The sequence below is a fragment of the Microcaecilia unicolor genome, chromosome 10, assembly GCF_901765095.1.
Source record: "Microcaecilia unicolor chromosome 10, aMicUni1.1, whole genome shotgun sequence".
Lineage (NCBI taxonomy): Eukaryota > Metazoa > Chordata > Amphibia > Gymnophiona > Siphonopidae > Microcaecilia > Microcaecilia unicolor.
This window is the reverse complement of record NC_044040.1, coordinates 207,356,727-207,382,212: the sequence shown is the minus strand read 5'-3', so window position 1 is coordinate 207,382,212 and position 25,486 is coordinate 207,356,727. Positions and strand designations below refer to the sequence as shown.

The 25,486-nt window shown below is 42.5% G+C and overlaps 1 protein-coding gene across 10 annotated transcripts in view; it reads left to right on the top strand.

Moving 5' to 3' along the window:
* The window catches only part of DLG1 (discs large MAGUK scaffold protein 1), a 337,516-nt gene that overhangs the window by 65,073 nt on the left and 246,957 nt on the right, over positions 1-25,486 (top strand). For all 10 annotated transcript variants that reach the window (XM_030216925.1, XM_030216924.1, XM_030216923.1 and 7 more), the window contains exon 4: positions 16,792-16,956. In XM_030216925.1, the coding sequence (XP_030072785.1) occupies positions 16,792-16,956 (165 nt within the window). The remainder of the gene's footprint in view (positions 1-16,791; positions 16,957-25,486) is intronic.

The following is a 25,486-nucleotide window of genomic DNA, read 5'->3' as shown; positions in this document are numbered from 1 at the left end:
AGGTACCTTCATTCCTTTGATTCTGTTTGAAAAGGATCCTCATAAGATTTTGGGCCTCAAAACAATACTCCCTTAATATTGGTTATATATATATTTAAACTGAAAATGATGTCTTAGCATTCTGAAAATGGATTTAATGATTATTTTCTCAGGTATATTACATTCCTAATGGGAGTGAGAGGGAAAAGACTGAAGGGGGAAAATACTCTGGAAAATTAAATCTCTCTTCACACAGACCCATTTTCATGTTTTTTTAAAAAATGAAATCTGTGGATCTAGATTAAATGTCCAGAGCAAGCAGCAAGCAGCGTTTACAGAGGTGTTTATCTGGAATCTTAATCATGGATCGATTGAAGTGTCCAGGGTCTGAAAAAATGCCTCCTAGAATCAGAAACTTGGATTGCTGTTCTCCGATGCTGTGCCACTGTAAAGTGGCACGTACAGGCAACACAATTTCACTAATGTTTGGATGTAAGGTGGGTCTAAACAGTGTTTCTGGATACTCTGATTTCTGCCATACATTTCAAATGGAGTGGATGAGTTCGTTTTAAATGGATTGTAGCATTTAGCTTCGGATTACATGTACTTTTTCAATTAGCATGGCTTCTCATGTTTGGCTAAAAATTAATTCTTGCACGTTCACATTTAAGATGTTATGTGAATGAGTTTGAATTTCCTGAATGCTGTATTATAAAATGCTACCATTGTCTATTTAATCAGCTTTAATACTCCTGTAGTCTAGTTACTGCAGTTTTCTTCTGTGCTCTCTTTTGGAGGATTACATACACAGGCAGGGCTGTGCCAACACAGTAAGCGAGGTAAGCATGGCAGGAGGGCGCAGTCCTCTGGGGGGCGCCCCGCCGCACCATGCTTACCTCGCCCTCCCGCTCCCATGTCCCAACTGCCCGCCCTCTTCTCCCCCCCCAACAAGATCCCTTTTAAATTTACCTCCGTCCGGCAGCGAAGGCGCAGCGTCAGTGAAGGAGGCGGCGCTCCCGACGTCTCTACTAGTCTTCCCTTCGCTCAGTGTTCCGCCTTCTTCTGACGTCAAGGAAATGACGTCAGAAGAAGGCGGGACATTGAGCAAAGGGAAGACTAGAGACGTCGGGAGCGTCGCCTCCTTCACTGACGCTGCGCCTTCGTTCACTGCCAGAGGTAAATTTAAAAGGGATCTTGTGGGGGGGGGGGGGGGGGGGGAGAAGAGGACGGGCAGTTGGGACATGGGAGCGGGAGGGCAGGGGAGAGGAGCGTGAATGGAGGGCAGCGATCATTTTCACGGGGGGAAGGGGCGCGTGCGTGCCAACTGTTCGTCTACGGGGGGGGCACCAACTGATCTTCTGCAGGGGGGCGCCACAGACCCTTGGCACGGCCCTGTACACAGGAAGCCTCTCTGTTGGTATGCAGGGCTGGAAATGCCTCCTGACATATTAAACGTAGTGACAGCCTTGGGTTTACAAAATTTAGTGCCTTGGCCTTTTAGTGATTGTAGCATTAAATCAACCGAGTAGCTCCAATATGTTAGAAAAGAAACATATTTTTTATTTTTTTGGTTAAATAATGGAACAAGATCATACTTTGTTGTATTCTGAAATGACAACTGTGTGAAGGATAAAGTGCCTAAAGTTATTAGTATACCAAAAGTTGAAAAAAAGCTGTAATTTGGGATCTACCGGGTACTTCCTGTTGGAGACAGGATACTGGGTTTGATGGACCTTGGATCTGACGTAGCGGGTATATCTGATGTCCTTAAGGTTAGACTGGTGTTAAACACTAGAGCAACTTACACTTAATATCTAAATCATATCTAAATCTACACTACTCAAGCTGTAAAGGACTTAAATACAAAATCTACCTACGTACCCAGCTTTTCCAACATAAGCACACAACTGTGGACCACGCTACCAAAAGCCTTGAAAACGACGTACGACCACCTAAACTTCCGGAAAATACTAAAAACCACTCTGTTTAAAAAGGCATACCCTTCCGGTCCAACTTAAATGCCTGATCTCGGCTACACAAGAAAACTAAAGCACGTAATGAACATAACACAACTTTTCCACTCTACAATTCCTAATGTGGCTCTGCTATATGAACTTTATCATACCACAACATCACATTGTATTTGTTCACACCGGAATCTGCAAACACCTTCCGGTACTATGTAAGCCACATTGAGCCTACAAATAAGTGGGAAAATGTGGGATACAAATGTAACAAATAATAATAATTAATATGCTTGGTGCAGGAAACGTTTGTGAACTGAAACCTAGTAAATTAGGGGTTGATTTGAGTAATTTTAAATAAATGAGGTAGGCATGCGCGAAGCGTAATATTAAATAGCCTATAAAAGAATTGTGTGTTTTTTTTTGTTTTGTTTTTTTTTTTTTTCAATTAAATGAGGGAACAGAGGGATTTACTTAAGGGGTGGTGCAGACGAGCGAGGGGTGAGCAGGGAACACCGCCCCCCGATTCGTGGGCAGATCTTTGTCCCAGGGTACCCCATTAACGGTCCTAAGAAGAAAAGGACCAGGGAGAAAAAAAAAGGCCAGGAGATTATGGATAATGGGATTACCCTGGAAAAGCTAACTGCACAATGGGCTGCGTAAATACTTATTAAGCTTAAAGGGTGAAGGAGAAGGGAGATTGGGGAACGAAGGTTTAAAAGGCTAGATATGGTACATAAAAGTTAGTGGGTTGTTTGTAGGAGGGGGGGGGGGAGGAGTGGGGGGGAGGAAGGGGGGGAGGAGGGGGGAAACAGATAAACTATTGATGATGGCATTTTTGATGGTTGCATATAAGTTTATGATGTTGTTTTAAGGACACTTGTTAAATTTTACGTTTGGCCAAGTATTGTATCATCAATAAAAACCGTTAAAACATAAATAAATGAGGTAGTATGCAGTGTAGATATCCTAAGAAATTAGACCTGACACTTAATTGGTATACATTTGGTAAAGCGATGATTTTTATTACTAGAAATATATTTGCAGTAGTTAAGTGAAATGAGTGTACAGTACGTACCAGGTGGAATATACTTCATACTTGCTTCTTTCTAAATTTGATTATAGGCCATCTCTTAATTTATTTCAGCTAAATGCACACAGTTCCCCTTTTTTGGAGCATTTACACAATTGTTTAAAATGTTTAAATTTGTTTTATGTAATTTTTGTAAAAATTATCTTGTAATGTTATTTGTGAAGCATTTTTTCCCCATGAAAATAGACCTAATTCTATAACCCTTTTAATCATGAGGGTTATGAACCATGCATACAGTTTCATCAGAACATAACATAAGCCTTCTGGTCGCTAGATATTATTGTTGAGCAGTGACTGAGATTCCATTATGTCCCAAGGATCAGTCCATATAAATGGGTTGTGACCACCCACCAACAGGTGGAGATAGAGAGCTCTGAGTTGCGCGTCATAAACTCTTGCACTTAGCAACCAAGCCAGTATTCTCTATCTCTAGCATGTGGGATGAAAGCTCCTGTGTGTTGTGGTGACTTCTGGTTGGCCTCCTGTCCTGCTTGCAGGTTCAGTTGAGTTTGGAGTCAAGAATATCCTGTGCCTCAGGTGTAAACCTAGTGGTCTAGGTCCCTCCCTGCTCCACCATTGCCACTTTCTACCTCTCTATCTCAGTCTTCCCTTCTCTTTTTCTCCAGCCTCTATCTTTAAAAAAAAAAAAAGAAAAAGAGCAGCCACTACGGTTCTTTATGAGAGCGCTTGTGCTGTGGGAAGATTGAGGGGCTTCAGTGCTTTGGAGGTGACAAGACTGGCTGTTTTCTGTGAGTGTATTTATTATTCTCTGTCTGAGACTATTAAGTCTTGTGGGCACTGTGGGGGGGGGGGGGGGGGGGGTAAACTCTTGGCTACTGGTTCCTTCATGCTTTGCTTGACTTGCTTTTGCCTACTTTGGCCATCAGCTCTCTGTCTCCGGGAGTTCAATCCAGCCCGTTCCGATGGCGGTTGTGGTGGACTCAGCACCAGCAGCTCCTGTGCTCCACTAGGCTTTGGCGTCCATTTTGTCTGTGGGTTCCTTGCCTTCTACCTTGTCTTGGAATGTTGGTTTTGCAGGGGTAGAAGTCTCTGCCCTGCCGTTTTTGCATGAATTTGTTCTTTTATTACATCAGACCTTTTTATTAAAGTCGGCTCAAGCTGCCTCTCCTCCTCCTCCTCCTCCTCATGTTGCTTTTGAGGAGCAGCTTCCCAAGAAACAAAAGCTTTCCATTTTGCAGGATTTGGAGAATGTTCCTCCTCGGGTCTCAGGGGAGGTTTTATCTGACTAACCTAGTTCTGCTGATGGCCCCAACTTGGACATTTTAGAGGCAGACAGGGATGATGATCCTACTGTAGCTAGGCTGTTTTTTTTTATTTTTTTATTTTTAACAAGAGGCTTTATTGAGAGAAATCACAAGGTACAACTTAAAACCAGACATATGCTTATCATACAGGTTCCTCTCACATTACTCTAAAAAGCAATAACATTTCTTGTAACTTTTAAACTTTTTTATATATATCTAGGAACACCCCCCCCCTCCCCTTTCCTTCTTCTCGTCTTTGTCTCATTCCTAAAGAAGACTCCAAAATCCATATCTACAATGGAAATTTGGTTACAGGTGTCCATATCTGTTTCCATTTTGTTAAGGTTTTATTCTCCTCGGCCTTTAATTTTTCCATATTACTTATATACCAAACTAAATTATACCATCTCCGGATTGAGGGACAGCTTTCCTGCCTCCACATCCGGGCTATCATCAATCGTGCAGCATTAAAACATTGTTTTGCCAATTGGCCTCCCTGAGTGGTGAGTCCCATAATTGGTTTATTAAATAAAAACACTGCAGGATCCCACGGTATGGAACCCCCCACCCACCTATGTATCCTCTCTCGCACCGATTTCCAGAATGCTTGCACTTTTCTACATGACCACCAAATGTGTCCCATTGTACCAAGCTGCCCACAGCCTCTCCAACATAATTTCGATGTCCCAGGATACATATGACACAGACGTGATGGGGTGAGATACCAACGGTATATTACCTTTGTACTATTTTCTTGAATATAGCTAGGCTGTTTTTGAGAGTGGAGTTTCCTCTGTTGATCACAGAATCTATGGAGGCTTTAAACATTTCTTCCCCTGCTTCTCAGTCATCTGGTCCTGCTCCATCTATTACGTCAGGTACTAAAAGACGACCTGTATCTGTCCATATTCATGAGGCTATGCAGGAGCTTATTGCACCTCAGTGGAAGACACCTGTTTCTAACCTCCGGGTGGCTTGCACTATGTCCAAATTATGTCCCCTTCTGCCGTCTGATTTAGAGCAGTTTGATCTGCCTAATGTGGATGTGTTTATTACTAAACATACCACTATTTCTGTTGAAGGTGGCACTGCATTAAAGGATATGCATGACAGCAAGCTTTGAGGCTTCTTTGAAGCTTGCCTTTCAACTAGCTGCATTAAATTCTTAGGCAGCAGTTTCTTCTTTTTTAGTCAGGGTTTTTTCGTGGATTCAACAATTGTCCATGTTGGACTGGACTCTCTTCCAGACTTTCTCCCTACCCTAGAGGCGGGGTTGTCCTATTTGTCGGATGCTCTTTATGATATTTTCAGAGTGTCAGCTAAGGGTATGGCCTTGGCCATTTCAGTACGGCGCCGACTATGGCTGAGGCATTGGGCCAATGATGTGGCATCCAAATCTCGTCTGGCAAAGTTGCCTTTTTGGGGAAAACTACTCTTTGATGTGGATTTGGAGAAGATTGTTAGACCTGGGAGATTCCAAGGTCCAGTGGCTACCTGAGGACAAGCCTAAGCCTCATCTCTGGGCGGCTAAGTCTTGTTTTTGAGAAGGGTGGAGGTGTAGACCTGGGAAGGCTAGTGCTTCTGCTCAGAAACCTTGCTTTCCTCAGACTCGGTCATTTTTTCAGGAGGCAAGAAGTCCTTTTCCTCAAGATCCCCCCTCTCTCTCTCTCTTTGCAGCCCTTGCAATGATGGGGTTGAGGTTCACTTCTTGTACATAGACATAGGTGGGTGTCTTTCCCACTTAAACAAGGAGTGGATCACAATTGCTGCAGACCAATGGGTCCTCGATATCTTTCTCCATGGCTGCAAGCTAGAATTTTTAAAGCCACTTGCGATCTTTTCATTTTGTCCCCTTATGGCAGCTCTGCAAAGAGTTGGACAGTGTTAACTACCTTAGCCTCTTTAAGGCGACTGAGGGGCCATTCAGGCCATTCCTGCGGCAGACAGGGGCGCGGGTTGATATTCCATCTATTTTGCGGTCCCAAAGAAAGAAGACTGTTTTTGCCCAGCTCTGGTTCTCAGAGTGGTGAACAAGTCTCTCAGAGTGCTGCACTTTCACATGGAGACTCTTTGTTCTGTCATAGACTCGGACCAGCCAGGTGAGTTTCTCACCTCATTGGACCTGAAGGAGGCTTATTTTCATATTCCAATTTGTCCGCCACATGGGAAATTTCTCTGTTTTTTCTACCCTTGGAGATCATCAATTTGAAAGCCATGCATTTTGATCTTGCCACTGCACCTTGTACATTTTCAAAAGTTATGCTGGCAGCAGCAGCCTTTCTTTGCCAGCAAGGGATCCAGGTACATCCTTACCTGGACAATTGGCTAATTTGGACACCTTCTTATCAAAAGAGCCTTTGCAGTACACAGTCCTGTCTCTTCTTTCTGTGCTGGGTTAGGTGGTGAATTACAGCAAGTTTCATCTCACCCCCACCCAGACCCTGGAGTTTCTGGGAGTGTGCTTTAGTGCCCAGGCGGGGAAGGTTTTCCTGCATGAGCGTCATCGGCTGAAGCTCAAGCAACACATTCTCAGGCTTCTCTCTTCCCTGCCCGCGGGCATGGGGTTATGCTTAGGTTCTCGGTTCTATGGCGGCAACTTTGGATGTTCTGCCTTGGGTGAAGTTCCACATGCGGCCCCTACAGTCGTCCCTATTGAGTTGGTGGTCTCCGGTCTTGGGGACATACAACCAGCTGGTGCTATGGACACCTTGAGCCAGATGGTCTGACTTGGTGGCCTCTCCAATCGCATACTTAGGTGGGGTTGCCATTACAGATTCCTAGTTGGTATGTTGTCACCTCTGATGCCAGCCTCTTCAGATGGGGAGCCCATTATCTCCACCACTCTGCACAGGTTCGCTGGTCGAGAGTGGAGGCTTCCTGGTCCATCAATCAGCTGTCTGGAAAGCTCTACTAGCCTTTGTGCCTCTTCTTCATGGGAGGTTGGTGTACCTGCTCTTGGACAATGTCACAGCAACAGACAAGAAGGAACAAAGAGTGTATCTGTAGCCCAGGAGATGTGTCGTCTTTCTCAGTAGGCGGAATTGAACATTCAGATGATTTCAGCGTCTCGCATAGCGAGTTCACTGAACTCGCAAGTGGATTTCCTCAGTGTCTCTGGACCCGGGGGAATGGCAACTGTCAAAGACTGCATTTTGCCTGATTTTCACACAGTGGAGCCTTCCAGTTCTGGACCTCATGGCATCTATGAGCAAGTACAGATTCTACAGCCGCTTCGGGGAGAAAGATTCTCTAGGAATGGATGCACTGGTACAGCCTTGGCTGTCGGTCGGCCTCCTATTCATGTTTCCTCTGTGGCCTCTTGTGGGAAGGACGTTGCACAGGATTGTGTGTCATCCTGGGCAGGTCATTCTTGCAGCTCTGGACTGGCCCAGATGTCCTTGGTATGCGGGTAATGTGGATGATATTACTACCTTGCTGCAAGCCCAAAAGCAGTCCACTATTTATTCTAGAGTGTGGAGAACATTTGAGAGCTGGTCTGCACAGAATGGTGTTTCTCCATTTCATGCTTCCTTGTCTCAAATTTTATCCTTCCTTCAGGAGGGATTAAAAAAAAAAGTCATCTAGCACAGGTACTAAGCAGAGGCAAAACATATGGACAGATAAGATAGAGTAACAGGAGTTTGATAAGAATGGCTGTTAAGAGGAAAAAATGCACATAGAGTGTCAGGTAGTTACTGAATGACAAAGGTATTAAAAACAAATAGGAAATAAATCCCATTTCTCGAATCTCTAGGTTTCCATGAACAGCTCTGCATGGGATAGTCTCTACTGAAACCAAATGGAAGCTGACTAATGGGAGGGTGGTTGTGGATGCACATTAGTAATAGGTGGGGTCCATGGCACACTCATTCTTTCTCTCCCCTGTAGTCTTCACACCCTCTCATCCCCTTCTTTACCAGACATATTGTTGCACCTATTCTTCCACTGGGGAGGAGAGGGGACAGCCCATACTCCCTACTACCTTTGAGCTGCTGTGACCTGCCTCACTTCTCTGGTGACAGGGCCCAAGTTTTTTGCCTCCCCAAGCCTCAGTCTATACTGTTGCCTATGGGAGCTAGGTACCTATTCCACCATGGGAGCTCCTACTTATACCATTATGGATTAAAGACTCCTGCTGGCAATTAAACATACCAAAAAAGGAGAAAAAACCCCCCCTTTGTCGAAAATCTAGCAGGAAATATGAGTAGGGATGGACCAAGGGCTTTCCACAGAAGAGGAGAAAGAGGAACCAGAGGATAAAAGTTTGGTACTCCCGTCGAAAGCCCTTGGTCTATCCATACTCATGATATTTGCTGCTACATTCCTGCTGGCACCAAGTAACTTTGGCTTTGTTGTCTCTGCTTCTACACGTCTTAGTGAACTCCTTGTATAGATTTCATAAGGCTCCCAGATTAGAGAAACACCAGTTGCCACAAGAAAGCTTGGGACAGATATATAGGGGAAGAGTAGTAGATGGCATGGATGGGTAGATTAGATAGACAATATGGTCTTTATCTGCCTTCATTTTTTCTATGTTTGGGGCCTGTAGACTCTTCAGGCTGCAAGCATCAACCTTTAGGTTAGAAGGCTTGCTGATATTTTTATTTTATTATTATTATTTTTTTGTTACATTTGTACCCCGCGCTTTCCCACTCATGGCAGGCTCAATGCAGCTTACATGGGGCAATGGAGGGTTAAGTGACTTGCCCAGACTCACAAGGAGCTGCCTGTGCCTGAAGTGGGAATCGAACTCAGTTCCTCAGTTCCTCAGGACCAAAGTCCACCACCCTAACCAACACTAGGCCACTCCTCCACTGTTGCTACTATTTGAGATTCTACATGGAATGATGCTATTCCACGAGCAACATTCCATGTAGAAGTCGGCCCTTGCAGGTCACCAATGTGGCCGCGCAGGCTTCTGCTTCTGTGAGTCTGACGTCCTGCACGTACGTGCAGGACGTCAGACTCACAGAAACAGAAGCCTGCGCAGCCTTCTACATGGAATGTTGCTAGTGGAATAGCAACATTCCATGTAGAATCTCCAATAGTATCTATTTTATTTTTGTTACATTTGTACCCCGCGCTTTCCCACTCATGGCAGGCTCAATATGGCTTACATGGGGCAATGGAGGGTTAAGTGACTTGCCCAGACTCACAAGGAGCTGCCTGTGCCTGAAGTGGGAATCAAACTCAGTTCCTCAGGACCAAAGTCCACCACCCTAACCAACACTAGGCCACTCCTCCACTGTTGCTACTATTTGAGATTCTACATGGAATGATGCTATTCCACTAGCAACATTCCATGTAGAAGTCGGCCCTTGCAGGTCACCAATGTGGCTGCGCAGGCTTCTGTTTCTGTGAGTCTGACGTCCTGCACGTACGTGCAGGACGTCAGACTCACAGAAGCAGAAGCCTGCGCAGCCTTCTACATGGAATGTTGCTAGTGGAATAGCAACATTCCATGTAGAATCTCCAATAGTAGCAACATTCCATGTAGAATCTCCAATAGTATCTATTTTATTTTTGTTACAGTTGTACCCCGTGCTTTCCCACTCATGGCAGGCTCAATGCGGCTTACATGGGGCAATGGAGGGTTAAGTGACTTGCCCAGAGTCACAAGGAGCTGCCTGTGCCTGAAGTGGGAATCGAACTCAGTTCCTCAGTTCCCCAGGACCAAAGTCCACCACCCTAACCACTAGGCCACTCCTAGAAGTGAACTAATTTCTTTAGAGATGAGTCAAGGAGGCAATGGATGGTAGTAGGATCAGACTGAAGATAATAGGAAACAGCATAAGGAATGGCAAGCCAAATGCAAAGCACTAATAAGGAAGGCAAGAAAGATTTGGAAAGGAAGCCTGCTCTGGAGGCAAAAAAAACACATAAAAGCTTTTGTAGGTACATTTGAAGCAAAAAGTTGGTGAAGGAATCATTTGGGCTGCTAGAGGATCAAGAGTTAGGAAGCGCAAGGATATAACGGAGAGTCTAAATGAATTCTTTTCTTCGGTATTCACTGAGGAAGATGTGGGGGAGATTCCCCGTCAGAAATAGTATTTAATGATGGTAAGCTGGAGGAACTGGAACAATGAAGCAGTTTGACAAACGAAAGAGTAGCTAATCATCTGGACAGGATGGCTTATGTCCCGGAATGCGGATAGAACTAAAAAAAATGAACTTGCAGAGCTATTAGTAATTTGTAATGTATCTTTAAAATCATGCATGGTACTGGAAGATTGCAATGTGGCCAATGTAACACCAGTTTTTAAAAGGGGTTCCATAGGTGCTCTGGGAAATTAGACAGATGAGCCTGACGTTGGTGCCAGACAAAATGGTAGAGTCTAGGAAAAAAAAAAATACTGAGCATATACATAGGCATGGATTAATGGTGTTGGCCATTTAGTACGGAACACCAATGCAGTCCACGAGTCCTGAAGCAGCTCCAGCGAAACGCTGGCCACTGTTGGCCGTGGGCTTTGATTTATCTAATTTCTGGCACTGAAAGAAGAAGGCTGCACTGAAACCTTTAAAGCTAAATAATGTGTTTACTCTTTTTGATTTTTTTTTTTTTAATAAAATTTGTATTAATAGGAGATTTATTTATGCCTATGACAAAGAGTGATTAGCTCCTAAGACTATTTTCTGTCTGGAGCTTTTGGGGGCTTTTCCCTCCTATCTATTTAAAGTTTAAGAGACATTGATGTTTTATTTTAACTTTGTAAACCATTTTGACATCCATGGAAGAAAGTTGGAATATCAAACTCTAAAAATAAAATAAATTTCTCTATGCTTGTGTGCTTGTTATTTTATTGGAGAATCCTTAATATACATAGTGGGGTTCCCCAGGGGTCTGTGCGGGGACTGCTGCTTTTTAACATATTTATAAATGATCTGGAAACAGGAATAATGAGTGAGGTGATCAGATTTGCTGACGACAGTTAAAGCTGTTAAATCACAAGAGGAATTGCGAAAAATTACAAGAGGACCTTATGAGACTGGGTGACAATGAGGCATATTTTCAAAGCACTTAGCCTTCCAAAGTTCCATAGAAACCTATGGAACTTTGGAAGGCTAAGTGCTTTGAAAATATGCCTCATGGTGCATTTAATGTGAGGAAGTGCAAAGTAATGCATATAGGGAAGAGGAACTCAAACTATAGTTGCATGATACAGTGTTCCACATTAGGAATCACAGTCTAGGAAAAGGATTTATGTGTCATTGATAAGTTGAAACCCTCAGCTTAGTGTGCAGCAGCTGCTAAGAAAGGAAATAGAGTGTTAGGAATTATTAGGCAAGGAATGGAGAACAAAACTGAGAATTTAATAATGCCTTTATATTGCTCCATGATGCGACTGCACTTCAAATATTGTGTGCAATTCTGGTTACCACAGTTCAAAAAAGATATAGCAGAATTAGAAAAGATACAAAGAAGGGCAACGAAAATGATAAAGGGGATGGGTTGACTTCCCTGCGAGGAAAGGCTAAAGCGGCTAGGGCTCTTCATTTGGAGATGAGGAGAAGGCTGAGGGTAGATATGATAGAGGTCTATAAAATGTGGAGTGGAGTGGAATGGGTAGACATGAATCACTTGCTTACTCTTTCCAAAAACGCAAGGGCTAGGGGGCATACAATGAAGTTTCTAAGTACTAAATTTAAAACAAATTCAAGAAATATTTCTGTACATGATCTGTACTTAAACTGTGGAATTTGTTGCCAGAGAATGTGGTAAAAGCAGTTAGCTTAGTAGGGCTTTAAAAAGGTTTGGACAAGTTCCTAAAAGAAAAATCCATAAAAGGAAATGCCAGTGCTTATTCCTGGAATAAGTAGCATAAAATCTGTTTGACTCTTTGGGTTCTTGTCAGATACTTGTGACCTGGATTGGCCACGTTGGAAACAGGTTGCTGAGTCTTGATGGACCTTTGGTCTGTCCCTGTACAGCAATGCTCAAGTAGTTATGGATCAAATAAGAATTCTTTGTTACTCCTCAGACCCTCTTCTGCAGCCATTTCAAACTTTATCTAGGAAGTACTTCATTGGAGCAGCAGAGAGACATATTTTTTTTCTTACCCTAGAAAGTGTGATTCTCCATTACCTCATTCCAGTTCTACACAGCTGAGCAACCAGAAACCACTATGCAATCAAAACTAGGATGATATAACCAAAATGCTAGTATCCATTTTGGAGATTCATGTTGTTGAGGGAATTCTAATGTTTTACATAAATTATTGGTCCAGTGTTACTAAACATGACCAAGACTGAACTTCTTATCTTTCCCGCTAAATCAACTTCTCTTCTTCCCCCATTTGCTATCTCTGTATATAACTCTGATCCTCATTGTTTCATCAGCTCGTAACCTTGGGGTCAACTTCGACTCCTTTCTCTCCTTCTCTGCACATATTTAACAGACTTCTAAAACCTGTCGTTTCTTTCTCTATAATATCACCAAAATTCGTCCTTTCCTTTCTGAGCACTACCAGAACCCTTATCCACACTCTTATCACTTCTCACTTAGACTATTGCAACTTGCTTCTCACGGGTCTCCCACTTAGCCATCTCTCTCCCCTTCAACCTGTTCAAAATTCTGCTGCATGACTTATATTCTGCCAGTGTCGCTATGCTCATATTAGCCCTCTCCTCACTTCACTGGCTTCCTATCCGTTTCCGCATACAGTTCAAACTCATCTTATTGACTTACAAGTGCATTCACTCTGCAGCTCCACAGTACCTCTCCACTCTCATCTCTCCCTACATTCCTCCCCGGGAACTCCGTTCACTGGGTAAATCTCTCTTATCTGCAGTGGCGTTCCATGGTTGGCTGACACCTGGGACGGATCGCCGCTGCGTGGACCCCCCCCGGCGCAGCGCCTCTCACTCCCCCCCGACAGTCCCACCTGCCTACCACCTGAGCTCCGTGCACCCAGCACCTCGAATCTGCAGCGCTGCTGACTGTAAAAGAAGAAAATTGTCTCATCGTTGGCCCTTTCCTCGCACTGTGTCCCGCCCTCTGATGTAACTTCCTATTTCCTCGAGGGCGGGACACAGTGAGGGAAGAGCCAACGATGAGACAATTTTCTTTTTACAGTCAGCAGCGCTGCAGATTTGAGGTGCTGGGTGCACGGAGCTCAGCTGATAGGCAGGTGGGGACTGTCGGATGGGGGGGGGAGTGAGAGGTGCTGCGCCGGGGAAGTCCACGCCGGGGGGGGGGGGGTGGACGGAGCACCCCCCCACCCGTTGACACCCGGGGTGGACCGCCCCCACCGCCCCGCCCTTGCTACGCCACTGCTTATCTGCACCCTTCTTCTCCACTGCTAACTCCAGACTCCGTTCCTTTTATTTTGCTGCACCATATGCCTGGAATAGACTTCCAGAGCTGGTACGTCAAGTTCCATCTTGGGCCGTCTTCAAATCTAGGCTAAAAGCTCACCTTTTTGGTGCTGCTTTGAACTCCTAATCCTTACTCGTTCAGTACCCATGTTTTACCATTCCCACCTTAGTAATTCCCTTATCTCTTATTTGTCCTGTTTGTCTGTCCTAATTAGATTGTAACTCTGTTGAGCAGTGACTGTCTCTTCATGTCCAGTGTACAGTGCTGTGCACGTCTAGTAGCTCTATAGAAATAAGTAGTAATTGTATTAGTTTATTTCGAATAGCAGTAATCACTAGATTTTTAAATATGTTAACTTACTTGTTTCTTGCCTCTTGGCATTTTAATCCTCAAATTCACTTTATTTTTACCTTATGTTATTGCTGTCCACCAAAATATCAAGGTACATATGTAAAAAAAAAAAAAAAGCCTAACTCAAATTACAAAAAAAAAAATACATAATTAAAAAAAAAAAACAGTATCAAAATAAAACAACCTTATAATTTGCACTGTTTGTTATGATCAGGCCACGTTGGTTCCTTCTAATGGTGGGTTTATAGGAGTGGAGGAATAGGCTAATGGTTAGTGCAGTGAGCTGAGGGAACTGGGTTTGATTCCCACTGCAGCTCTTTGTGACCCTGAGCAAGTCACTTAACCCTTCGTTGCCCCAGATACAAAATAAAAATAAAAAAAATCTTAGATTGTGAGCCCACTAGGGACAGAGAGAGTACCTGCATAATGTGTACAGTACTGCGTATGTCTAGTAGTGCTATAGAAAGTAGTAGTTGTAGAATCTGTAGGATCTGAGGGGCCAAGGATTCTACATGGGCTGCCCAAGTGAGGACCCAGGGTGATCAGGAGTGGGTAGTATTGTGATCTCAGGTCTCAGGAATGCTAGTGGTGCTGTTAGTGCCTGGCATCACCATGAGTTGTAGTCATGCTTCATCAGCCATTTGCTCTTCCAGAGCTTTGCTGATTCTCGCTGTCTTGTAGATTTCATGCTGGTGAATATAGGCAATGTAAAGAATGGCATAAAATACGGTCAACTCTGAAAAAAGAAGTATAACTGCTAAAATTGTAACAAACTGATCATGTCTGCAATTTTTTTTTTAAATTGTGTATGTTTGTTGCCAAGTTGTCACTGGCTCCCTATCCGCTTCCGCATACAGTTCAAACTTCTCCTATTGACCTACAAGTGCATCCACTCCGCAGCTCCTCAGTACCTCCCTCCGCTCTCATCTCTCCCTACACTCCTCCCCGTGAAGTCCGTTCGCTGGGTAAATATCTCCTGTCGTCCCCCTTCTCCCCCACTGCTAACTCCAGGCTCCGTTCCTTCTATCTCGCTGCTCCCTATGCCTGGAATAGACTCCCTGAGCCGGTACGTCAGGCTCAGTCTCTGGCTGTCTTCAAATCTAGGCTTAATAAAGCCCACCTCTTTGCTACTGCTTTCGACTCCTAACCATGACTCTCTTACTCAACACCCTCACTTATCACCCCCTACCGCTGCAATTTCCCCACCCCTAGCTGTCTGTTCGTCTGTCCAATTTAGATTGTAAGCTCTGTTGAGCAGGGACTGTCTCTTCGTGCTCATTTGTACAGCGCTGCGTAAGTCTAGTAGCGCTATAGAAATGTTTAATAGTAGTAGTATGAGCCAAGTATAGGACAGTCAAGCCATTGTGACATCACTGATGAGGTTGGCTCTTAGGCATTGGTGGACTGAGGCATTATGACATCACAATGTCAGCTCTGGTTAAATCACCGCAGCTCCTCAGTACCTTTCCGCTCTCATCTCTCCCTACACTCCTCCCCGTGAACTCCGTTCGCTGGGTAAATGTCTCCTGTCGTCCCCCTTCTCCCCCACTGCTAACTCCAGGCTCCGTTCCTTCTATCTCGCTGCTCCCTATGCCTGGAATAGACTCCCTGAGCCGGTACGTCAGGCTCAGTCTCTGGCTGTCTTCAAATCTAGGCTTAAAGCCCACCTCTTTGCTACTACTAACCATGACTCTCTTACTCAGTACCCTCACTTATCACCCCCACCACTGCAATTTCCCCACCCCTAGCTGTCTGTTCGTCTGTCCAATTTAGATTGTAAGCTCTGTTGAGCAGGGACTGTCTCTTCGTGCTCATTTGTACAGCGCTGCGTAAATCTAGTAGCGCTATAGGAATGTTTAGTAGTAGTATAAAGAGCCATGACAATATGTTCACTGGGCAGCACTGATGAACTTCTGCAAATGCAGCATTCTCATGTAAATGCTAAATCACCATTATAGATATTCTAGTGTCTGATAAAGGAACACCTAAGTGATTTAAGTGTGCCAAATAAGTGTGCAAAAATCAGTGAAAATTTCAAGAGTCCTACAAAACGTAAATGTGATCCTACAGTATAATGTTCTGCGTTGTAATTGAAACTTTTTAAATGGCAATGTTGTGCAATAAGCAGTTTATTCTTCTGAGCAAGGTGATTCAATAATATGCATAAAAACTTATCTATAGGCAGAAAATCTGCAGTTCACATAGCACCCCATTTCACCTGGTACTTCAGGAACCGCTAAGTATATGCCAAAATTTGCCGATCAAATGGTGGACACTTTAGAACACCAACATTGTCCTCCCACAGTAAAAGGAAAGCGTGATGACATACGATGCCCAATTTTATTGAAACAAAAGCTTACACAATGTCATGTCATTAAAATCTTGGAATCTTAAAGATAGTAATTTGAAAATTCAGACCTGTTCGTGTAATATTAAATGTGACTGTTCCTTTGAAAATCTTAAACAATCAGTTCATTAATAAGCCACCGGAACTGATTAAAAGTGTAGTGACACTGGTGGTGAATTTAGGAAAACTGTTAAACTACTGTTAAAATTAGTTTTGCTATATAAATCCTAATTTAATCTGTGCCAGACTTGTCCAAGTTCAGCCCTTGAGGGCTGCAAGCAGACCAGGTTTTTAGGCTATCGCAAATGAATATGCATGAGAGAGAGAGAGGACTGAACTTGGACAAGCCTGATCTGTGTTATACAAGGTAAGTTTTTTGCTACCTGTTAGCATGCAGATACAGAAGAGTTGAGCGTTTTAGAATTTAATAAAGACCCTGTATTTTGCACAAAATGTTTTCTTTCTTTCCATAGAAATATCGATATCAGGATGATGACACAGCGTCACAAGAAAATAGCTCTCCCTGTATAACTGGTGAACTGAAAGGTCCAGAGCTAGTCCATGTATCAGAGAAGAACTTATCACAGATAGAAAATGTGCATGGGTTTGTTTCCCATTCTCATATTTCCCCAGTAAAGGTAAGAGATATTTAGTAAATATTTTATTTCTATCAAAATATTCATTTAAAATGCATACCTTTTGGCGTAGTGTATTTCCTTCATCTGAATTTCACAAAATTGTTTCCCAGCCTTGTCAGATATCATGGGTAATAACCTTATGGTGGACTTGTAACTTTTCTAGTTCTGCAGGCTTAGCTCTACAGAAAGAGTACTTGTGCTAAGTAAGTAAATATTGCTTTTAATAATCTGCTTGGTATTACATAATTTATTTTCAAGTTATCTTTAGTAGATCAGTTCATTTTAGCAAGACACATTTCTCAAATTAAAATGGATTAATTTACAGGAAATATGCACTGTAATATCAAATGTTTTTACCTACCAGATAAGTCCTAAGAGATAAGAGAGGTGTTGAACAGAAATTGCTTTCAAAGTAAGCTTTGCAGAGGAAATTTGCTGCTAGCACTCTGAACCTTTGAAATGTTTTTGATTGTATAATTAATAGCAATTGTTTTGTACGTTTACACCATAATTCCATAGCAGAAATCCATTTGGTCTTTTGCGTTCCTGTTTATCTTCGGTGTACCTCTGTAAAAGTTTGTTTTTTTAATGTGACTTTTCTTGAATGCCCTGAAAGGGCATTGGGGGTCGTCTTTTTCATTTGTAAGGAAGAAGCGAGTTACCCACAAATGAACTTGGTTGTAAGTAGACATATTTTTTTACAAGGTATGTGTGAAAGGTTGGAAAAATATTAGGTATATTGTGGAGTCCGTGCACCTAAGTAAGCCTCTGAACAAAGTGATGGCAGCCTTTGTCAGTCATAGGACAACAGGATTCCACCTTCACTTTTGGAGGAAACTCTGAAGGTCATGGAAATTCAGTTTCTAGTGTCTTCCTTCACAGGAGTCCATGGAAGAAAGGAGAAGACTGTCTGTGTCCACTGTTGGGGCTTTGCTGAACCTGGGTTCTGCTGCCTAAGTGACCCATCAGTTACTAATCACAGGAAGGCAGTCACCCCCAAGCCAGCCAGGCCTGAACCAGCAGAGCCGCTAAGGGAGAGGTGATATGCAGACCAAATGAGAGTCTGTGGATAGAGCAACAGAGCAGCCCGTGTACCAAGGGAGAGGTAACTGTTCAGTTTCTATTGGGAAAGGATAATTCAATGTTGTAGGAAGGGACCCGACTCATGGGTGCTTTCCTGTTCTGCCTCCTGAGCATTCAGAGAACTCAAGAGAAGTATGTGGAGTGTGATCTGTCACCCAGATTCATACACCTAGCCTTCCAGTCAGTTTATTGGATGCAAACTGTTTTGCACACCTGCACTTGTGGGGAGGGAGAGCCAAGTGGATCTCCTGAAGCCTATCTCCATACTGGAGGGAATATTTTTCTTGGTTACAGGATCACTAAGAGGAGGATTGATATTTGAGTCTACAACAACCTTGCATCTTTTAAATTCAAGTGTCATGAAGATAGCCTGAAGGGGAGTATGATTCCAAAGGTTCCATCAAGGGAACAGAAAAAAAGTGTGTCCACCTGGGAACCAAGATAAGGAAGGAAAATTCAATTAAGAACTTTGAACAGCCAGTTTTACTTTGGTCTTGTCTAGTGATTTTTGCCTGAAGAGGACTGTATTGCATTTTTTGGGGTTTGGGGGGGGGGGGGGGCTAAAAAAAATGGTTTCTCTTTTTATTTGAATTGGTGACCTACTTTGCTGTTTCATTGGGTTTTTCCCATTTAAAGCAACAGGCAACCAATAAATGTCTTTTGTGTAATGTTTCCGGCTGGCTTCAGTGAGAGGCTGGCTACATACCTTTGTTCAGTGCTGCCACCTATCCGTATAGTGGCATTGAATGTGCACACTTTTTTAAAAATGCCATGTTTGGCATTAAAAAAAAAATACAGATACTGTTGAGTCTTGTTCTGGTTGTGTATAATCATGAGGAAAGTTTAAAACGGGCTGTTTTAGACTTTCATTTTCAGCAGTATAGATTTCCTTTTTTATTTAGCATACCAAGGGGTCCTTTTACTAAGCTGCAATAAATGCTTTACTGCAGGTTAAAAAGGCTTACCACAGGACGCAGTCGGTGTCTTATGGTATGTTCCTAATCTGAATGCGCTACCTGCATGCTAAAAAAATAAATTTTAAATTTGCGAGGAGGGGGGCATGTCTAGGGGCGGAGCGAGCGTGCGTTCCTGAGCTAATTGGTTAGTGCAGCTACATTACCGTGCACTGATTATCGCAGGATTACCGTGTGAGCCCTTAACTGCCCACAAAATAGGTGTCAGTAAGTGCTAACGTGGTAATTTTTAATGATCTGTCACTAATGGCGACAGTGCATGGCCGTTAATGCAAAAAAAAAAAAAAAAAAAGGAAAATCAGCACTTTTTCTGCTGTGCCAGAAAAACCCATGCAAGGGTGTGCTGAGGCCATTTTATACTGCAGCTTAGTAAAAGAGCCCCCAAGCCTTTGAACTGGTTGTTTTATTTATTTTAGTACATTTCTACCCCACATTTACCCACATGAGGAGGCGCAATGTGGCTTATAATAAATCAGGATACAAAACAGGACAATGATGGCCTAGAAACAGAAAGTGACAGGAGGGGTAGGAACAGGATATAACACAGGGTAGATGACAGGGTTGAAGCGACGGCAAGTGGGAGAGGTTAAGCATTGGAGTTGCCAGTGGAGTAAGCCTTGATGAGTAAGAACGTCTTCAAGGACTTCTTGAACAGTTGGTGGTCGGCGAGCTCCTTAAGTTGTTTCGGTAGGACATTCCAATATTTTGGACTGATGTAAGGGGAAGGATGATGCAAAAAGAGTCTTGTATTTAACATTCCTGCAGGTTGGAAAATGGAATATATAGAACTTCAAAATGACACTAGTTGTATTTTTTTTGTTGGTTTTGAGAGTCCTTGTACTGAACCGTTGGATATGCCTTGTGTTTTTGGCTTTAAGGTGAAAAACTGGAAACATGTTACCTCCCCAGATCTCCATAACAAACAAAGGTCCTCTTTTACTAAGTGACGGTAAGCCCAACATGGGCTTACCTCTCATTTAACAGGAAGTACTGCCGGGCTACCGCACCAGCTCAGAGGTGCTTCCCACCCCTAGCGTGTCGTCATATCTGGTGCTACAAAAATAGCACCAGAGTGTACCCAGTGGTGATTAGGCAGTGCCGCGCGTTGCCCAGTTACCGCCGGGTTAGCGCGGGAGCCCCTAACGTCACCTCAGTGGGTGACGGTAAGGGCCCCCCCCAAATGGTCGTGCAACAAGTGCTTTACTTGTCGCACAGCCATTTCCTGTAGGAAAAAGAGACTTCCCTTTTACCTGCTGTGGTAAAAGGAGGCCTCGGTGAGTGTGGAAAACACACGTTGATGTCAGTGCAAGCTCGCTATTGCTGCAGCTTGGTAAAGGGAGCCCAAAATGGTGTATGACAGCTAAAATGGAATATGTTTAAACAATTTGCAATGTCTTGCTGAGCTTCAACATTAACAAATTCAGTATGTGTTTCATGTAGCTGAAATGAAAATTTATTGTAGCAGTTGGTAAAAGAAGCATGTTTTCTGAAAAAACTATTCTGATTAACTGTTTTTGTGCTGGGTTTTAGTTTGCCAGATTTCCTAGTTTGAGGGATTGCTTCTGAGAAGGTACTTTGGTTTACTCCCACTACATTTTATCAGAAATCTTCAACGATATCAAGAGTGGATTGAACATCATGCACTCATGGGCAAACTCATTTCAAATGAAGCTGAATATAAAACGCATTGCCTTATCCTCTCATCCCAGTACAACAATTACAAACCCACAACCTTATTCACTCCAGATCATTCCCTTCCCATCTCTGATAGTCTCAAAATACTAGGTGTTACTATTGATCGAAATCTTACACTTGAGTCCCAAGTCAACCCCACTGTAAAGAAAATGTTTCATTCAATGTGGAAACTCAAGCGTATAAAACCTTTATTCCCAAGGGATGTTTTCCTTAATTTAATTCAGTCAATGGTATTAAGCCACGTTGATTACTGCAATGGAATCTATACGGGATGTAAAGAACAACTCACAAAGAAACTCCAGATGGCACAAAACACAGCAGCCAGATTAATATTTGGTAAGACACGATTCCAAAGCGCCACACCACTCCGTGAAAAACTGCACTGGCTTCCTATCAGAGAACGTATCTCTTTCAAAATCTGCACCTTAGTCCATAAGATTATCTACGGTGAAGTCCCAGGTTACATGATTGACCTAATCAATCTCCCAATCAGAAATAGTACCAGTTCATCACGGTCTTACCTGAATCTCCACTACCCAAATTGCAAAGGACTAAAATACAAGACAACCCATGCATCCAACTTCTCTTACATATGCACGCACCTGTGGAACGCACTGCCACAAGTGGTGAAAACAACTTACGATCACCTAGAATTCAGAAAATTATTAGACTCGCCTATTCGGAAAGGCATATCCGACTGACCCAACTTAAATGACTCAACCCTGCAACACTTCACTATCAAAGATTGTATTGGACATTAACAAAAAAACCCTTTTACCTCAAACCCAACTTGATGGAATCTTATCTTCCCTATCCCACTACAACATTTTATACTTATCCCGTACTGGATTTGGTGAATACCTTCATGGTATTATGTAAGCCACATTGAGCCTGCAAATTTGTGGGAAAATGTGGGATACAAATGTAACAAATAAATAAAATAAATAAATACATGTATTGCACACATGGGAAGGGGCTTATGGAGTGGCTGAATTAGAACAAGCTTTGAAATCTGTTGAGCAGTAGCACCAGTTATCAAGGCTACAACCCTAGCTCCTGGCTGTTTATTTATCTCTTATAAGCATATATAGTTCCTGTTACAGTAGAACTGAGCTTCATTTGAGTTAATTGCAGTAAGCATTCAAGCTGTGAGTTGCTGCAGCTTTCAGACTTGGCACTTTGTTGGATCCTTTAGATTTTGATTTGCTGAATTCATGTATACTGTGGGTTGGAGACACTGAGGTTCTAAAAGTATGTGGTTCATTGCATCATCGCAACATCGCAACCCAAGATCCTTCTGTAATGCTAAATGTATATTTTCTTACATGTTTCTACTATTCATGATGTATTGTAAGCCACATTGAGCCTGCAAAGAGGTGGGAAAATGTGGGATACAAATGCAATAAATAAAATAAATAAATAAACATATAAGTAGAAGAGTATAACTCAATAGCTCACAGTGAAGTTAGATCCATTTGTTTTTGAATTGGCTGTTAACGAATCCTGTCTTCATCCTTAGTGTCACGCCCAGGGTTAATCATAATATGAAATAGAATTAATACTGAGGAGAGCATTTCCAAGCTCCCCATAGTAAATTACACCATTGTTCAAATGTTTTCAAACAGCCATGAATTGTTAAGTTTATCTCTCCTCATGGCAGTCTTGATCATAAAGTAAACATGGCATTAAAGGGGAGAGGTAATTTTCTCCAAGCAGCAGATGTCTCGCATCTGGCATCAGCTATACAAAAATGTAATTAACTGCCTAGTAGGGATGTGTAATGGAAAAAAATTGTGGATTTGTTTTGGGGTTGTTTATCAATTTTTGGATGTTTTTTTAATTTTTAATTTCAATTGTTAGTTTATGTGCACTTGTGTGAACTGATAAGTTAACGTGCTAAATTGGTTTTGCTTGCACAAGTAACAGGACAACCCTGCATTTGACCCAGCAGGAATATGTTAAAGATGGATATGTTTTATGAAATTTAGCAGTACTTTATATCCATTGTCTATTATATTAGCCAATATGTCCATAAGCCTTTCGTAGAGATTTGTCCATTTTTTTCTAACTCAGTTGCTCGCCGAAGTGTATTACTCAAGCCAAATTTATGCTTGGGTTTGATTTTATGGAGGTGGTTTTCTGTCTGGAAGGATCAATATGAGCCCTTAACTTCCTGGCAATTTACTGCCTGTCTCTTCAAAAGAAGTTTTATCTGCAAATGAGTGGTCTTTTAACTCGTCTTGTCTAAACTATCTAAATAGTCTACAATGAACTATTCCTTTCCTGGCAACTGATATTATTCTTGTAATGTTGAAAACTAAAGGTTTTAAGGGGGGATTTGAATTTAGCTCACGCCTTTTTCGTTTGTAGCCCAAGGCAAGTTACATTCTGGTATAGTAGATATTTCCCTGTTCCAGGTGGGCTACTCTGAGTTGGTAGCTGAGGCAGTGAAGGGTTAAATGACTTGTCCAAGATGTCAAGGAGCAACAGTGGGATTTAAACCCCCCTGCCTTCTCTGGTTCTCAGCTCATTGTTGTAAACATTTTGCAGCAACTCTACTAGACAGCAAAGAGGTAAGAATAACTACAGAGGAATTAGAAACCAGACTAATAACAGCCCCAAACTTGGGAGTGCTTAGTTTTTGGCTCAAACAATTAACTTCTTTCCACCTAGACCTGGTAAACTGCAAAAATCAATTGATAGCTACGTTTAACACCACAATAGCTAATAACAGGAAGAAGTACCTATCCTTGTGGTCTTAGGTAAATCAATTAATTCTGCTCTTCCTCAGGTACAGAGTTGGGGTTTATTTTACAAAGCCATGCTAGCGATTCTCGTGCAGCAAATATGAGGAAGCCCATAGGAATTGAAGGGGCTTACTCTTATTTGCCGCATAGGAATCGCTAGCTTTGCAAAAGAAGCCCTTAGATTGTAAGGCGTCTGGGACAGGAAAACACCTGCTACACCTGAATGTAAATTGTTTTGAGCTACAACTGAAGAGGCAGGAGCTAAATCCAAAATCCTAGCTCTTCCCTTCTTCTTTTGAAGGAAGACCCGAGTAACCTCCCAAGTTACAAAAAAGTGGTCTACAAAACTGTCCGCTCTGCAGACTTCACTTACCTAGGAGCCAAATGGTGGAACTCCTTACCACCCAAAATAAGAAATATAAAGGAATATACTAGATTTCGCAAAATCCTCAAATCGTTCATATTCAAACAAACCCTCACGAAGAGCAACCGTATCTCAAACAGTTATTACCTGAATTGGTAATAATTAATGTGGTTCCCAAAATTTGGGTTGGGGCACCTCCTGAACTCCCTTTTACTTTGCTGGCAGGAATGCTGTGCCCCGTCAGCCAGATAGACTACTGCAGCTCCCCACTGCTTGTTTCGGGCTCAGAGCAGCATGCTGGGACTTCTCGCTCATGCGTAGAGTATATGCGAGAAGTTCTGGCATGCTGCTCAGAGCCTGAAACAAGCAGTGGGGAGCTGCAGCAGTACATTTAGTTGGCGGGGCTCGACATCCCTGCCTGTTTTTAAAAAGTTCCCAGCACATTACTGAGGTGAAAGGTGCGTATATATAAATGTCTAGGAGTAGAGAGCACAAATTACTGAGAGAAAAGATCCCAAAAGAGTATCGTAGGACACTCAATTCAGTATTGAAACTGCATGAGTAACACAGAATAAGAAAGAAGCCATTAATTGGCTTGCAATCTATGCATTCATAAAGTTTTGGAGTAGTAGACTGGCGTAATAAAGATCTTGAAAAGTTGGATGCAAGAACAAGAAAAGGAATGAGGGAAATTCACCTGGTTCCTATGGGGAAGGAAGTAACATAATTTGAAAAGCGAGAGAGAAACTTTGTTAGAGAAGTTAGTGAAGAACACGACGAAAAAGATGTTCCAATCCATGTGGAAACTCAAAAGAGTAAAACCTTTCTTCCTGAGATACGTCTTCTGTTCCCTGGTACAATCATTGGTACTGAGTCACCTGGACTACTGCAATGCACTGTACACTGGATGCAAAGAACAGAACATCAAAAAACTTCAAACAGCCCAAATTTCCGCCGCCAGACTCATATTTGGAAAAACTAAATACGAAAGTGCTAAACCCCTAAGAGAGAAACTTCATTGGCTCCCACTTAAGGAACGCATCACGTTCAAGGTCTGCACGATTGTCCACAAAATCATCCACGCAGACGCCCCAACCTATATGCTAATCCTTGTGGACTTACCGCCCAGAAATGCCAAAAGATCATCGCGCAAATTTCTGAATCTACACTTCCCCAACTGCAAAGGACTAAAATACAAGCTGATGCATGCAGCTACCTTCTCTTACATGAGCACGCAGTTGTGGAATGCACTATCTACTACCTTGAAAACCATCGAAGAAATAACCAACTTTCTAAAATCTCTGAAGACACATCTCTTCAACAAGGCTTACAAAGAAAACCCATAACCTTACTAAATCACCTCGCCAACTCGCCCAGCAACGACAGTCTAATTTCTTTAACGTCTTTATCCACCTAAACCTATTCTTCTTTCCCTATTTAACACCTTTGCATCACTAATCATATCTAATATCCTGGAATGGCAAAACCATAAGAAGACTCTGTAAGCCACATTGAGCCTGCAAATGGGTGGAAAATGTGGGATACAAAGGCAATAAATAAATAAATAAATAAATATACCAGCAAATGAGGAAAAACTGTTCTTTTCTTTTGTCATTTAAAAAAATTATTTTATTTTTTTAATATTTTGATGTTAGTTTTAATGTTGC